The 16,701-nt window shown below is 37.3% G+C and overlaps 2 protein-coding genes across 2 annotated transcripts in view; one reads left to right on the forward strand and one right to left on the reverse strand.

The window, feature by feature from the left end:
• Positions 1-7,525, reverse strand: part of LOC121321183 (olfactory receptor 10G4-like) — a 9,927-nt gene extending 2,402 nt beyond the window's left edge. Inside the window, exon 1 of the mRNA XM_041260081.1 lies at positions 7,247-7,525. Coding sequence (XP_041116015.1) covers positions 7,247-7,525 — 279 coding nt within the window. The remainder of the gene's footprint in view (positions 1-7,246) is intronic.
• A 3,280-nt stretch (positions 7,526-10,805) lies between these two features.
• LOC121321184 (olfactory receptor 10G4-like) lies at positions 10,806-16,425 on the forward strand. The gene is made up of 2 exons (XM_041260083.1): positions 10,806-11,742; positions 16,076-16,425. Exons 1-2 carry the CDS (start codon positions 10,806-10,808, stop codon positions 16,423-16,425), a joined length of 1,287 nt encoding a protein of 428 aa, XP_041116017.1.
• The last annotated feature ends 276 nt before the right edge of the window (positions 16,426-16,701 follow it).

Consider the following 16,701-nt stretch of genomic DNA (forward strand, 5'->3'; position numbering starts at 1 on the left):
CCCTGCCACACCTTCTCAGTGACACTTAATCCCTCCCCTATCCAATTATATGCTTTTCCAACCTGTGCGACAAATTATGATGGCCCAGTAAATCAATAAAATGAAGTATGTTTTTTTATCGTGTTTACTGATCACAGTCCCAGGAAGACACTTCAGTACGATCATGTGTAAATGGTCACAGTCCTTAAAGGGTTAAGAGTCATGGGAGAGCGGTGTGTCACTTCTAAAATTATTGATTTATCTATAGATACTTTTTTGCTACTCTGGCAAGGCTGAAGCCCTGCTTGTAAATAACGTATGTTTTGTTGCCAATTCCACGTGTAGAATGTGGAAATTCCTAGATCAGATAATTAGGTGTTAATTGAGAATTGCCACATGTATAAAAAGGGAATCAAAGCCTTTGTTTGGAAAGAAAGAGAGCTTGGAGAAGGCATGAAGATCAGTGAATGCAACTGCTTAGCTTGATTATAAGGATTTGTTTTGGTTTAACCACTTCTGTGCTAGTCCCTGGTAATTCCCTGTGCTAGAGGCATTTTGTGAATTTGTGACTATTGTTTTGCATCAAAATTACTGTATTTTCTTTTTCAGATACCCCTGGCATACCATTTTTTTTTTTTTTTTTGTCAGACTGAAGTTTCTGTTGGTGCCAAATTTTTGTGGTTTACGTGGTCACGTGATCGCAAAATACATCTATCATTGTAAAAACAAAAACATTTCTTTTTTGTAAAATGTATTATACCTGCTTCACATTTAGTCACTATAATGCAAATGTTTGATGGAAAATGTAGTAACTTTTAAGCTGCTGTGTCTGTGTTTATGTGGAAATATTTGCACCGGTTTTGTGGGGTTTGCATGCTCTTCACAGACCCCAGGTCATTTTGACCTTTCCACTTCGAAATATACAGCCCACGGTCCATAGAACCCACCCCAATTTAATGTGCCCAGTACGCCACTAAAAAATGAGGTACCCTGGCATAAGTATACATTTTTGAAACTACGCAAAATAAGAATTTTAGAAATGGGTAACATGACCTTGCATGTTAGTGGTGTGTTACCCATAATCCTTCTGCAATTTGAGGTAATGCCACTGTATATAGCAAAGATCCCTTGTTTTTCCTTATATTTGGACCTGTGAATCTATAAACTTTTGTTCCACTGTTAAAAGGACAGTGGTTTTGAATTGGTCTGAGTGTCCCGAATTCACAAATACCAAATATGTGCACCTTTATGCTAATGTTTTTTCTCCAACCAGACACAACAAGCCTGAGATACAAGGTGTCACACACAGTAACTACTGTACAGTGCCTATAGAAAGTCTACACCCCCTTTCAAAATGTTCACCTTTTCTTGCCTTACAGCCTGGAAATAAAATGCATTATAAAATATATTTTTTAATTTATCTGCACATTCTACCCCACAACTTACAAGTGAAAAAAATATTCTAGAAATTTGTAGAAAATTAATTAAAAATAAAAACTGAAATAGCTTGGTTGGATAACTGTCCACCCCCCTTGTAATAGCAATCCTAAATTAGCTCAGGTGTAACCAGTCGCCTTCAAAATCACACACCAAGTTAAGTGGCCTCCACCTGTGTTAAATTGTAGTGATTCACATGATTTCAGGATAAATTCAGCAGTTCCTGTAAGCTGGGTAGTGCATTTTAAAGCAAAGACTCAACCAAGAGCACCAAGGCGCTTTCAAAAGAAATCCGGGACAAAGTTGTTGAAAGGCACTGATCAGGGGATGGGTATGAAAAAATATAAAAGGCCTTGATAAACCCTTGGAGCACGGTCAAGATGATTAAGAAGTGGAAGTTGTATGGCACCACCTACTGGATGACCGAGCAAGAAGGAGTGTGGTCAGAGGCTACCAAGAGGCCAACGGTAACTTTACAAGAGCTCTAGGCTTTTATGGCCAAGACTGGTCAAAGTGTACATGTGAGAACAATATCCCAAGCACTCCACAAATCTGGCCTGTATGGTAGGGTGGCAAGAAGGAAGCCATTACTCAAGAAAGCCCACCTTGAATCCTGTTTGAAGTATGCAAAAAAAAAAAAAACACTCAGGCGATTCTGTAGCCATGTGGCAAAAAGTTTTGTGGTCTGACGAAACTAAAATTGAACTTTTTGGCCTAAATGCAAAGCGTTATGTTTGGCACAAACCCAACACAGCGCATCACCCAAAGAACACCATCCCTACTGTGAAGCATGGTGGTGGCAGCATCATGTTATGGGGATGTTTCTCATCTGGCAGGGACTGGGGCACTTGTCAGGATAGAAGGGAAAATGAATGGAGCAAAGTACAGAGATATCCTTGAGGAAAACCTGCTGCCCTCTGCAAGAAAGCTGAAACTGAGATAGAAGTTCACCTTTCAGCATGACAACGTCCCAAAGCACACAACCAGAGCTACACTGGAGTGGCTAAGGAACAAAAAGGTAAATGTCCTTTACCTTCTGATCGCTGAATTTATGCCACTGGACAAAAAAGAAAAAAAGTTGCAACTACAGTGCCTCCCACGCACTTGAAACATTACAGTGGTGTCATGTGATGAGAGTCAGGAGCAGGAAGTATCAACATACTTCCTGTATGTACCATCAACATCAACAAAACAAGATGTAGACAAATAGTCTGATGTTACTTCAAAACTGATTTCATGAAGCACAGCTCGATAAAATAGCCAGAGCCTTTCCGATCATTGATGGCGCCCCGTGTGAGACATAAAACCAGTGCAACCCCTGCCACCTTGCAGTCAGCAAATAAAAACATTAATTAAAAAAGTGTTCAAAATCTTTGTAAATGTCCAGTAGAAATCCATCAATAGAAACAAAGCCTAGAGCCTACAAATGTACTTTTCTTGCTTTCAGTGATGCAAAGTCATTGATGTCATGGTCATCGTTCAGAGAGTTGGCTGATGCAAATTCAATGGATATAATAGGTAGATTAGACAAGCGTTCAATTTCAATGTTGGATTGTTAGTGAACTTGTAAATAAATGACCCACCTGCTTGAAAAATCATACCGTTAGTTGGGTGGGAATATTTTTGTTTGCATGTAAATAATTATATGATGTGAAGATTGGAACTAAGTTTTAGGTTACCAATAATCAGTATAATAACTGCAATTAATAGTAGAAGACGCTGAACTGGAAAATGCTTCCAATCTCTCTGTTGGGTAGATTTTCTCTGGAAGGTTCCCAACTCAGAATAAAGAAAATGACTCACTCTCTAAACTAGGAGAGCTATCCTTGCCTGCTCTTGAGAAAAATTATTTGGCTGCAAGGCTATATTCGGTGCAATACTGGATTTTCAAAAATGTTAATGCCAGATGTATTCACTCCTAACTGGTCCCAATTTAAATTAAAAAAAGGCTATTTTACATGCACTAAATGTCTGGTTTAAAAATGTTTAGGATTAGACAATGATTATTCAACACTGCAGGACATCTCTCAAGATGACACACTGTCCTTTGACACAGTACAGTCACAATACAATATAGCAAATGAACTCTTTCAGTTCTTTCAAATAAGACAAGTCCTCAAAATGACCACAATATAGCTTACACACTAATAGCATACGTCCAATCGAATAAATATGATTGCTGCATCCTAAAACCATGAAACTGCAGGGTGCAAATAAAAACAAAAGCATAAATAAAAGACAATATTGGCCTTACACTTGTGCCCTTTTTTACATGCAATATATTATCCCAAAGCTGTTACAATAGAACATATAAAGACCATACATCACAGATCACAGATATAAGAAACAAGCAATACAATGCATACAACTAAAAAAAGAACGAAAAAAGACATAAAAATCAGACAAAACAGCAGGTCACAAATAAATTAACACAACAAAATGCATGTAATGAAATAAAGAACTGAAAGCCTTATATTATAGCCTAATAAAAACAGGTGTGTTGTGTATTTGTAAACACCGATATGATATTAAACAATTTTTGCTTTGTATTATAAGCTTTCACAATTATTTATCAAAAAGACCTTGCTAGGAACGTAGGATCGATGAGGAAGGCGGTGTCTGTTGTGTGCTGTTGATTAGTTTGTCATGTTTAAAAGGAAAACGAAACAAGGTCAGCTATTGTACTCATTTTTACTTAGTTTATTTAAGAAATGTCGTAACTGAATCAACACATTATGTGATAATGTTCTTTTAAAAAATGAAAATGCAATCGCCCTTTAAAAAGCAGTTGCCACGTCAAATTTAGTTCCCGATGCCGCTTGTCAATTTCAGTAGGCTACTGTTTAGCCAGAGAGCACATCCAGACACAGTACAAGGAAAACATTAACATTAAAAGTATTGGTGAGACATAAAATAGGCTACTATTTAGATAAATAACACTGGTTATAATTGTTTTTTTCTGGTATGAGGTCGCATTTTTAAATCAATAGTGCAAAACAATTACTTGGCGATATGCTGCAGCTGTGCTGCTCAGACCCCAGCGTTTTATATGCAATGAAGATCGTGTTTTATACGTGGCAAATCGGAAAATTGCATGAGTGAAAATGTGGCTGTGCACAGTGGCCAGTTTTTCAGATTGATAGTGAAAAGTGTAGCCCGTTATCAGCAAAAAATATTTAGGATCTGTCAGGTAACCTGAACCACACATATTTTTTTTTTTTTTTTTTTTTTTTTTTTTTTTTTGTCTTATTATTCGTCAGCCAATCGGCGCCCCCCTCAGGTCAACGCATTGCTCACACCCCCATTGGTACGCCCCTGAAAACAGCTACTATTCAAAGGTATACTTTTTTATTATTATTATTATCAATCCTCATTGAAAAGAAAACAAGAGTTACACACAGATTGTTTTAAATTCAATGGGGATGTTTCAGAGTACAAGCCACCGCTAGTGTTCAAATAGGCTATAAATTAAATTTAACAACTGTGTCACATCAAATACATTTCGTCGGTGAAATATAGTGAAATTAAAGCTAATGACTTAACATGTTATGTAATAACTCCTCAATGAGAGACCCCAAGTGAAACAATGGTAATCAACTTTTTGTTTTTTTAAAACATGTTTTTAATCAGGACGTGACTCACAATAGAGGTTAAGCCTGTTATTTTGGTCTCTGTCCTGTTTCTTCGTTCCTGTGTTTATTTCCTTTATTTGTTAATAAACATGCTCTTTAACTGCAGCTCTCCGTCACAGATTCTCATTCCTGCTGGTAGCAGCTTGGGCCATGACGCTGTCCTGCTACAGTTACCCAGCAGTAGTGATGAGAAAAGTGAAACCTTGTGAATCATTGAACCACTGCTTTGCGAAATGGTTCACTGATCCGAATCGCGTGAATCGCTTCATGCTCTTTAGCGTCACCAAATGCTAGATCTGCAAAACCTAAAGTCAACTCCGCCGCAGTTAATATTAATAAGCGTTGTTCATCTTCAATACAAATTATGGAAATTCTCACGAGAATTGCCTGGTTCTCAGTCTGTAACCAATTTTTATTAACAGCAAAACATGTTCCAGGTCATTTAAATAATATTGCTGACTCTCTCTCGTTTTCAAATTAAATTCTCACCTAAGTCCCTATGAATCCCTCCTCTCCTTTACCATCTCCATTCTCTTCAAGGAGCCTCACATACAGACCCCTCTTTTTGAACGGAAAGAACTCGTCACTGGTACATTTACCATCTTTGTCAGATTCGGTGTAAATATGGATTCCCAGCATAAAAATATTCAGGCCATTCATTCAGAATCGGAGCAGCCTCTTTAGCTCCGTCAAGGAATCCCGATCACCTAATTAAACAATTAGGGCGGTGGTCGTCCGAGGCATATCAGCTATACATCAGGACTAAAACTTGTCAGAAAAGCACTTAATTCACTCTCACCCTAGTTTCAGAGCACCTGCCTAGAGGAAAGGCATTTTGTTAGCCATGGATTCCCAAAGGTTTATTTCCCTTGTCAGTTAAAGGTTTTGTTTCCCTCTTCTGCATGCTAATTGTTTTTTCGCTCTCCCGAGTGGGCAATCTATATCAATATTGAGTCGCTCGTTGGATCCCTTTTTGGGGGGGGGAGCTGCCTCGTTCAACAGCCAGGCACCCGATCAGACCTGCGTCTGGTATCAATCAGGAATCCATCCCACTTTTCTACTTATCTGCAGCATTGAGGCTTATCTGGATATTATTTTGGGGGTCTCCTGCCTCGTCCAATGGCCAGGCATGAGATCTTCAATCCACAGAGGTGAAATGCCAAATTCGTTTTGTTTTATTCCTCGCATACTGCATCAATAAAATACTTTGTTTTTAGCTAATCAGTGGTGTTGTGGGGTTTGTCCTGAACTATGAAAGTGACATTATGGACAACTACACTATTAGTTTACAGAGAAGACAATGACCCTTAATATATTTGATACACATTTATTAATTATACTGAGAGCATGTAATTAAACCAATCACCATACAGATTTTCAGTTTGTAGGTATATTTCAGTGGAATAATTTATTTCCCATTGGAATCACCTGTAGCCCAGGTCAAACACTGAACCATCTGAATTGCATAAAGCATGTAACAAACCAATGCTCCCCACTAGTTACAGTGCAGAGCACAGGTGCGCTAGTCTGAGCTACAGCCTCATTGGATTTTGTATGGGAATGTGAACCCAGTATCTTGTGAGCTGCTACCACCTTTAATATCCAGGAATGTCTAGAAAGAAGTTCCTTAACAAACTACCTAGAAAAATGACTAGAGTGGGTGGAAGAAAATAGGGACTCCAGAGAGCAGTTGAAAAAGAGCCAGTCTTTATTTAATAAAATAGAAACAGAAACACATACACACACACACACACACACCCGTCACTCAAGCAGAAAGTGCTTCTATTGTACCTGCTCGTTTCTCTCCATTCCCTGTTTCCCGTTTCTCTCCCTTTCATCACGCAGCAGCTGCTTTAAGTAGCCACCTCAGTGTCAATTTCCCTCATTGAATTCCACTTAGCATATTACTTAGCTCAGTTCAGAAGGGGGGGGGGGCCTCTAACAATAAATAAACCTATTTATTAGTCTTTACAAGCCTTATCTAGCTCTGAACAGCTGAATCGTAAGCATTGGCACTGTATTTTTTTAAATGTTGGTTCACTAAATGGCAAGTCATCTTATAGTCTTTGCCATTCAATAGTATATATATATATATATATATATATACACACACACACACACACACACACACACACACACACACACACACACACCCCTGCTGGATTTAAACCAGCATGAGGACTATGCTTTGCGCTAACATGCAATGCGCCACCACTGAAACAGTCATCCTGCCAAGGGTCTGTCAAGCCTGCAACGATTAGTTCTGCCAAGCCTCCACCCCCTGGGGCTGCCAAGCCTGGATTGCCCAGGGTTGTATGTCCCGCACAGCCCGGGGATGTCTGTTTGTCATCACCCAGGGATGCCTGTTCGTCAACGCCCATGGATGCCAGCCTTGCCGCTGCCAGCATTGCCTCTGGCAGCATTTTCGCTGCCAGGATTGCCTCAGCTGGAAGAACCAGTCTTGCTGCTGTCAGCATTGCTTAATTAGGCCTTTTTAAAATTACTTTCAGCTCTTACACAGTTGGAGATTTCAAGTTAACTATAGAATTGTATAAGTAACTGTACAATTTGTATAAGTAAAATGTGCTACTTTTTAGGTGCTGAGAACACTTAACAAGGTCTAATTAAGCAAATTACTAGTTCACTTAAGGGTTTAGTTAAGTAATTTAGAGCTAGTTGGAATGAAAAGTGGAAGACACTGGGGTTCTGAGGACCAGGTCTGAGAAGCCCAGCCCTAAACAAATTCCTATCCTTCAATATCAAGGATCCTGGTACACAAGCAGTGATCCTCAATTGCATTCATGACCCGGTTAGACACACAGTGGTCATGTTCTTGGTTCACTCACCTTGGATATACACACAGTTGTGAGGGTTCACAGTTCACAGTCTCATACTATTTACAGGTGCAGGGCCTCAGCGATGCCACTATGGGTAATAAACATCAAGGTGTAAATGAACCCTTGGTTGTTTGTGTTTTTTTAATGAAGAATAGCATTGTTTTGCAACAATATTCGACCTTCTGTAAAATTGTACGTTTATAATAATGCAGTGCCTCTATTCACGTTTAATTAATATTTAGTTCTTCAGTGAATTTGATAAATGCAGTTTAAAAAATGGCTCAACAGCATCCCCTACTGAAATCCTAATAATAATCTAAAAGCCTTTTTTTTCCCCCATTGAACACTTTGCTGACTTGTTTACTACACATGCATATCAATGAATATGCTGCTCTACAAATAAAGTGTAGATGTTGTTTCATTGTGAGATCTCTGTTTTACTTGATCCATAACTGAATAAATTCCAGTTGTGTTTTCCTGTTGGAATGACAGAAACATGGGCCATATGTTTCAATATATAAACATTAGAAATTTAAAATCACAGGCAGGTTATAATCAAAAAGGTAATCATACAAGTTGCAGTGGAATACTGTCTCATTACTGCTGAAAGATACCCTCGTGTAAATGACCCATAGGTGTGCTTTTCTACTATAAAAGTTGCTTCCTCAGGGCTTCACTGAATGCTTTCAACAAAGCCATGCAAGTAAGTGTTACAGGGAAGTGGAATAGGTATATTTGGTCTGTCAGAAGATATGTTCCCGAACTTGTCTGAATTTCATGCAATGCTAATATCGAAGTTTTATAGATGTTAAAAGTTTAAAGGTATTGGACTTCTGAGTCACAACTGGTTTTACTTATCTATTCTTTTCTTGTTTGATGCCTTTTTTTATTACTGAGTATTAGTTTTCTTTGCCTTTAGTCTCAGCTGTATTTCTCCTGCAGCTTGCCTTAATTTCTCTGCTGCTTCCATCTATCGTACTATGCTCTTCTGGGAATGTATTATCTGTAGTGCAGTAATCTGCTTCTTTTAGCTGTTCACAGCTCTGCAATTTATATATTGTGAATACACTGGTATGTTATGCACTGGTATGTTTATCCAATGAAACTGTGAGTATTTTGTATTTTTCAGAAGCTTAAATGAATGCCTTCACTGAAGATTTTCTTTCAAGTTAGAATGCTGATGTGTGATGAAATTATTAAACCCCAGGGGAGCTGGTTTTAAAAGAATATATATTTAATAATACTATTTCAACCATTTTTTTTTTTTTTTCAGATTAATATTTTATTCATTAAAACACATAAACAATACACACATACAATAAAATTGGTCTCTTTACTTTAACATATAGTACTAAACAGATTGCAACACTGTATATAATAATACCAAATATAATAAAACAAATAAATAAAGCATATCACCTCTTCAAAGAATTATATAATGCATACAACACATTACATTTGAAATAAATAGTCTCTTGAGAATTACATATCAGCATCAGTTAAGTATTTCATTGCATCTGACCAAAGCATTTTATATTTACATTTAATTCTCTCCAAAGTATAGTGTGCTTTTTCTATTAGTAGAACATCCAGTGTTATGTTTTTTTTCACATAGTAAGTGGTGGTGTTTCATTTTCTTTCCATTGCAACATTATAGCTTTTTTAGCATCAAGTAACATACCTAAAACTAACTGGGTTTGAACTCTATTTAAATTGTGGTATCCAGTAAGACCTGACAAAGCCAACAAGGGTGATTTATTCAAAGAAAAAACTAAAATACCTGACATATGATTGAACATATGTTCCCAATATAAGCTTAATTTTGTATAGGTCCATAGCATATGGAGAAGTGATCCATTCTCTTCACTGCAACGCCAACAATTCTTAGATTTTAAGACATTGCACCTAAATAGTTTGACAGGATTAAAATATGTTCTATTAACAATTTTAAATTGAATTGATCTTAATTTTGCAACGGTAGATGAAATTTTAACACTTTTTCATATGATGAACCAATCTTCCTCTGAGAATGTAAACTGTAACTCTTTTTCCCAGGCATTTTTAACTTTACAGACTGTAAGGATATTATCTCTGATAAAAGCATACATTTTGTTGCAGTGTGTACAGTCAACTGTCTTCGTACCGCCAGGTAAGGGTCATGGGCAAAAACAGGCAATAAGCGAGGGTGGCATTATAATGACGGTCAAAAAAACAAAACAAAAAAACAACTGCTTCTGTTTTTGCAATAAATTCAAACATTTACATTTATTTTATTTATTTATTTATTTTTTTGGTTATACAACTACAATGTCTCCAGGCCATTTTAATAAAACTTTTTATTTTTTAAAACTACAGTACTACTAATGCCAGACTTCTGATTTACCTCTCAAACTATTATCCACCACATGATATAAACCCTGCGCTATCTTTTGTTTCACCTCATCCATAGGCATTTTTAATATCACCTAGCAGGCGTGATAAAAAGATCTTGCAACGCATCAAACAAGCGAGAACAGCACTGCTTAGTCAGTTGACTCCTCCCTAATCACATCCTGCTTTGGTGCAGGAAATACAGGTACATTTATCTTCTAATATGTAATGTGGGAAAGGGTTACAGATGAGTACACTGAAAGGACAGAAAACATTTCTGGTGATGCAAATTCAGACCTGAAAATAATATTTTATTGATCCGCACCACAACCGCAAACCACAAAAAAATTCACATTCTTATTAAATACTGTCAAATGCTCTCTATGTAGTGCTCAGTGGAAATAACAGCAAGTATGAAGCATTTAAACAATGACCAGAACCCCAGCAACATTATGAAAAGTGATAAAAAATGTACCCTCTGCATATTGAATATTTTGAGAAAAGACACCCTAATGTGTTCTATATCCTCTCTCTTTCAGATATCTGTAAAATGGCATCCAGGAACAACACAGTTGGAATCACAGAGTTTATCATTACTGGTTTCAGTGACCTTGAGCATCCAAAGGCAGTGGGAATTGTAATTCTGATTATCTATTCACTTATTTTACTAGGCAGCTCCACCAATATATGTATTATAGCATCAGACAAACGTCTTCACACACCAATGTACTTTTTCATTTGCAATCTAGCCATTGTAGATATGATGTACACCACCAGTGCTAGTGTGACGATATTAACAGTTCTTCTAATGGGAGTGAAAACAGTATCTTACAAGCCCTGTGCTGCTCAGATGTTTGTGTATCACTTGGGGGATTTCATGGAAGCCAGTGCTATTGGTTTGATGGCCTTTGATCGATTGATTGCAATTTCCAATCCCTTAAGATACCACAGCATACTTACCAACACTCATATACTGTTATTAGTGTTAACTACATGGGTAATAAACAGTGCTGTAATAGGTATTTTAGCCGATGTAACTGAAGGACTTCCTTACTGTCATACTGTTCTTAAATATACGTTTTGTGACTATCCTGGTTTGGTAAGAGCAGCCTGTGTGAATCCTGATGATTACTTTGTGTTTACAACCATTGCTGTTATTTTGTTGATATATGGAAACTTTGTCTTTATTTTGTTATCTTACGCATGGATAATTTTCACAGTGTTTAAAATTTCCTCTGAAAGCAGAAAACACATGTTTAGCACTTGCTTCAGCCATTTGATTGTGGTTGTTTGCTACTTTGTTCCCAAATTTGTTGCCAATATTCTTACTAGAGTTGGTCTTGTGTTAACAATACCAGAGCGCAATGGGATACACATTGTAGCAACCTTGGTCCCTTCTCTTGTAAATCCTGTGGTGTATTGCCTTAGGACAAAGGAAATAAGAAACAGAATGCTCAGAATATTTAAGAATAATACTGTGATGCCGAGTAAGTAAAATGTGAGTATTTCCTGATTTCAAAACAATCACATGGTACACTGACCTTTGAACTCTGTTGCTATTACTCATTGTGGAAAGTTGAAAACAGATTAAATGACACTTCAAGGTATTTGCCCTTTACTGCCACCCCAAACCCCAGATGTGTAGTAAATATGGCAACTGGATATCTGAATGCACAAGTTAAATCAAAAGCTCATTGGAGAATTAAAATAAATGACTAAATTAAACCTTGTCTGCTTTTCTTTGATGTTTAGGAAATGTTGCTGATGAGATATTTGTTGATGTAATGCTGTCCTTTGTATAATGTTACACCTTCTCATAAAGTACACTGAAATGTACAGCATATTTAAAAAAAAAAAAAAAAAAAGCATCTGTCAAAATGAATTAAGCTAAATATTTTATAGCTTGTCAAGCAATATTAGTAAGACAGTCATGCATCTCATTGCTTTATGTATTTTTTACCACCCCTATTTACTGTACATTCTTCTCAAATTTTGAGAAGTACAACATCTACTGGATTTATATAAAGATATAAAGATTATATATAAAGATTGTGTTACGGTTATGGGTTGTTCTGCTCCACAATATGTCTTCTCTATGATCATTAATGTGTTTGAATAGATAGAAAGGGTAACTAGGATATGGTGCTGTGAACAAATCTGTTGCTGTTTTTCAAAATGCAGCATATTTAATAAACACAGAATACTCAAGAATTAGTCTTTGTGTATTCTAGTTATACCTTATTTAATGGCTTCCTTTTCATTTTCCTATGCTGCTATTTAGTCAATATTTAGTTATTGTAAACTAAACTAATTTAAGGCTACAGTTTTTTTTTCTCTTGTCAATAACACATTTGTGCATGGCTCTTTAAGAATTCGATGTTCATCAGTAGGGCTGTGGCTATTTTACCCAAAAAGGAAATGTATATAAAGTAGCTATGCTATATATTTCTAATCTTGCTAATTTTATGTACTGGTCTGTGTTGGTTTGCAATGTCTTTTTAGCAGCAAGTTAAAATGAACAAAAGAGAAACATTATACAAATATCAAAATTAGAGCAGCATAACTTTGAAACGGTCAAAATGATCTCAAACATCATAAAAAGATAAAGGCCAGGTAATAAACTTAATCATTTTTGTAATGTTCTTAATAATAACACTATGGCACAATAACTATAAACACAAAGACACACACAAAAAAGAGGAGATCCCACAAAAAAAGTCTGAGCTATAACACAGAAACACCTTTAAATAAATTATACACTACTATTTTTATAATTCTTTTTTTTTTTTTTTTTTTTATTGAAAATACGGACCACTAAGGGAATTGAACATAGCCAACGGAAGCTGCAAAGGGATTAAATATGCCTCAAAAACTATTTTTGAAGTACATATATAGAAATTACCCAAGAGCTGTGAAAAGTTATAACGACCCCCAGGCATTACCGACATAGACCCACACACATCCACTGAAGAGCATAGCGGGGATCTCTATTGAACTCATTCTGTGCTAAAAGCAGTAGGAAGTCAAAGCAGCAGGACAGGTACAGTTGAGAGTAAATCAAATGCTAAAGAAATATTAGTTCTCAGTCATGCAAAACAGGCACCAAAAAAGCCATGAAGAAATAATATAAACATGGAGTAGTGAATTAGAAGTGTAATACAAATGGCATATTGCCATGTTAGCATGTTAAATAAAATATCTAAGTAAGTAATTTCTAATGGAATTCATTTTAAGTTTATATTCACATCAAAACTGCATAGCTAAGTATGTCAATGGCCTTTTCCAGCATCTTGAGTTAATCCCTTCACTGAAACTAATACAAGCAGTTTTTGCCATTGCGTTTTGTTGTATTGCATTGCAAATTGAAATGCTGACATGTGCCTTTACTTTTAAACCTCACTGGCAACTGCTTTTAAATAAACCCAACCCTTCATCGATATTGTGACCATTTGATAAGAGGTTATCGACTGTTATTTTATGGGCTTGGCCAATGAAAGTTGTATTGCTGAAGTCAGAATAAAAGAATAGTGAATAGGGCACAAAACAAAAGCAAAAAGTAATGCAGCTAGCTGAGATTGCTACACAAGCTAAGGCCTGTTAGCTACTGTAGCACATTGTAAAATGGTCTATTTTAACTCTGGTAAAAGTACAGTAAGAATATGTACAGTAAACTATAATGTTAAGTTTTTTACTGCTTATACTTTATAACCTTGCAAAAGAAACAAAATAAATAGGCAAACACATTTCAAATAGAATTGTGTACTGTATGAATCTATGAATAATGTGTTCTCACTTAAATTTAATAACTGCACTGATAGAAATATAGTAAACAGACCACTGCAACACATTTCAGGTCTTCAATAGACATTAAATGAAACTACCTTGCTTAAAACTAACCTGCTAATAATCACTAGACATTGTCTTTCTGTGCATTACCCCATCGATTAGTGGTTTTGAAACTAATGTGGTTCCAGCCTGAGAGCTAACACAAAACAAGCAGACCATCGTAACCCTTCACACTGCCGCGCAGAGTAGTATAGATCAGGACTGTAGAACTCAACCAGGCTGTTTTCAGTTGAGGGTGCCCACTTTTTGGCAGGTTTGCCTAGGTTACTGCTTTTTCTAATAGGGGACCTTAACTAACAATGTAATACGTGAAAACTTTTTTTTTTTTTTTTACTCAACGGTTTCCTGTTTCAACTATTTCCAATAATGTTTTTTTTTTTTTCTTTTTATGTATGTAATGTCTGTCTGGTTGATTTAATCCTGAGCTACCTTAGGGCCGCTGCTGGTTACATTGCTTCAGGAGGAATGACAGCCAGGTTGCACAATGACACAACGATATATAATAGTCCTGATCTTTAACACCCACTTGTAACACAAAGTCCACAGTGTGTGCTCTAGTGCTTGTGATGCAAATACAGTTTATCATGCAAACAACGTGCAGTGTCGTCCTGGTTTAATGCTGGCCTTTAGCGACAGCTCCGGATCATGCTAGCTGTCTAAATAACAACAAACAGCATATTTTTTAACAACAAAACAAACAAAAGACTCACGATAACAACACAGGTTTCTCCTTCCGGTTCAGGTTAACCATAACAAGGAACAAATCATCTCGCTACTCCCCCTTTTGTACCGTCAGTCATACTAGTAACTAGTGTAACCGCCCCTCCAATCCACAGCTGCCATGTCGTTTCCCTTCCAGGTCGATGATTTAGTGTATCGTAGCTCTGTCCCTTTTCTAGATCACCGACATCATTTTAACCCTGGGAATGAACTGTCTAGCCATCTAGTCCAGGGTACTCTGTTTCCTTTACACAGTGCCCTCACGGGTTGGGAGAGAGATTTATCACCAAGAATTATTCTGTCTCTGTCACATTTACTCATAACTGAATAAATCCCAGTGGTGTTTTCGTGTTTGAATGACAGGAACATGAGCCATATTTTTTTAAATGTAAACCAGTGGAAGTGATTGCTTTATTTTGGCACATCTTGACATTTAAAATGTAATATCACAGGCAGGTTATAATTAAAAAGTTAATAATGCAAGTTGTATTGGAATTCTGGCTCATTGTGTAAATTACCCATAGGTGTGCTTTTCTACAATAAAAGCTGCTTTCTCAGGGCTTCACTGAATGCTTTCAACAAAGCCCTGCAAGTAAGTGTTACAGGGAAGTGGAATAGGTATGTTTGGTCTGTCAGAAAATATGTTCCCGAACTTGTTTCTTGATTGAAATGACCAAGCTATGTTACGGATACAACACAATTTTTAAAAAGACTTGAATCACTAAAGCACAACCTTCCAGAGAATACAGTTTTACTTTGCATGGAGGTAAAATCCTTGTACCCAAGTGTCCCTTGTAAAGAAACTTTAGAAGCTTGTCAAAAAGCACTAGATAATAGGCTAGATAAATCAATACCAACAGCAGAGGTGCTGAACATGACCAATGTAGTTTTAGAAAACAGTTATTTTACATTTGTTGATAAGAATTACTAACAAAACAATGGCACTGCAATAGGATCTAAATTAGGAATGAATTTTGCCAGTACATGCATGGGGAAATAGGAAGAACAATTACTTAGAAAATCTGAAAGCGAACGTTTAGAATACATTCAGTTTGTAGATTATATTTTTAGGGTTTGGACACATGGAGAAGAAGAAAAGAAATATAATTTTTCGATACCATAGTAAAACATCAGTCCTTCCTACCTCAGCCTCAGCCTCTGCTCCAGCCTCAGCCCCTACCTCTTCCAGCAACTGATCCCGAAACCCTGCAGTACAACTTGGCCACAGCTGCCTCCACTTCCTCGTCTTACCAGCCTTCATGTTCCCCTCTCATCTCCGCCACCTAATCATCCAGGGTAAGAACGTCAACCTCATATCCATCCTCATTGCAGCCTCCAAGTACCTTGTCCATCGGGTAGTGGATTGCGGCAACCTCTCCATCACCCTTATGTCCCGAGATCCACGGCTTCTAAAGAGTCTCACCTTCGGAGAGTTCGTCATCACTTTTTCAGCATACCGTGACGTCTTCTGCACAGCCTACCCTCACAGACGCCAGGAGCTGGATCAATATCTCCTGTACATTTCCAAGCTGTCCGTTCGATACAGGGGTACCATATTTTATGATTACCATAAAGATTTCTCCACCAAAGCAGTCTGTGGATGAATGGCTTTGCCAGATGGCCCCACAGATGCTGCCTGCCCAAAGGCTAGACATGGACACCTGTGCATTCCAATCTCTGTGGAACGGCAGATTAGATGCCCTCTTTTGCTTCCTGGAGGACCAAGGTTGGTGTATTGCTTGCGGGGAGTTCGGGCACATGATGGTATGCTGGCCCCTCCAAGGTGAAGATGACGGGCTGGCAGACCCGAATGCCAGAGAAGACGGAACTACCTGTCCAAAAATGGAAGATGGGGAGGAGCGGCTGTTCCTGGAGGTGAG

This window comes from Polyodon spathula, chromosome 9 (assembly GCF_017654505.1).
Source record: "Polyodon spathula isolate WHYD16114869_AA chromosome 9, ASM1765450v1, whole genome shotgun sequence".
NCBI classification, from domain to species: Eukaryota; Metazoa; Chordata; class Actinopteri; order Acipenseriformes; family Polyodontidae; genus Polyodon; species Polyodon spathula.

Bases quoted from the DNA above. Each gene is read 5' to 3' on its own strand.
- LOC121321184 (XM_041260083.1), top strand. From the start codon at position 10,806: ATGGCATCCAGGAACAACACAGTTGGAATCACAGAGTTTATCATTACT. The intron at 11,743-16,075 runs GTAAGTAAAATG...TCGTCTTACCAG, and splicing joins GAATAATACTGTGATGCCGA to CCTTCATGTTCCCCTCTCAT.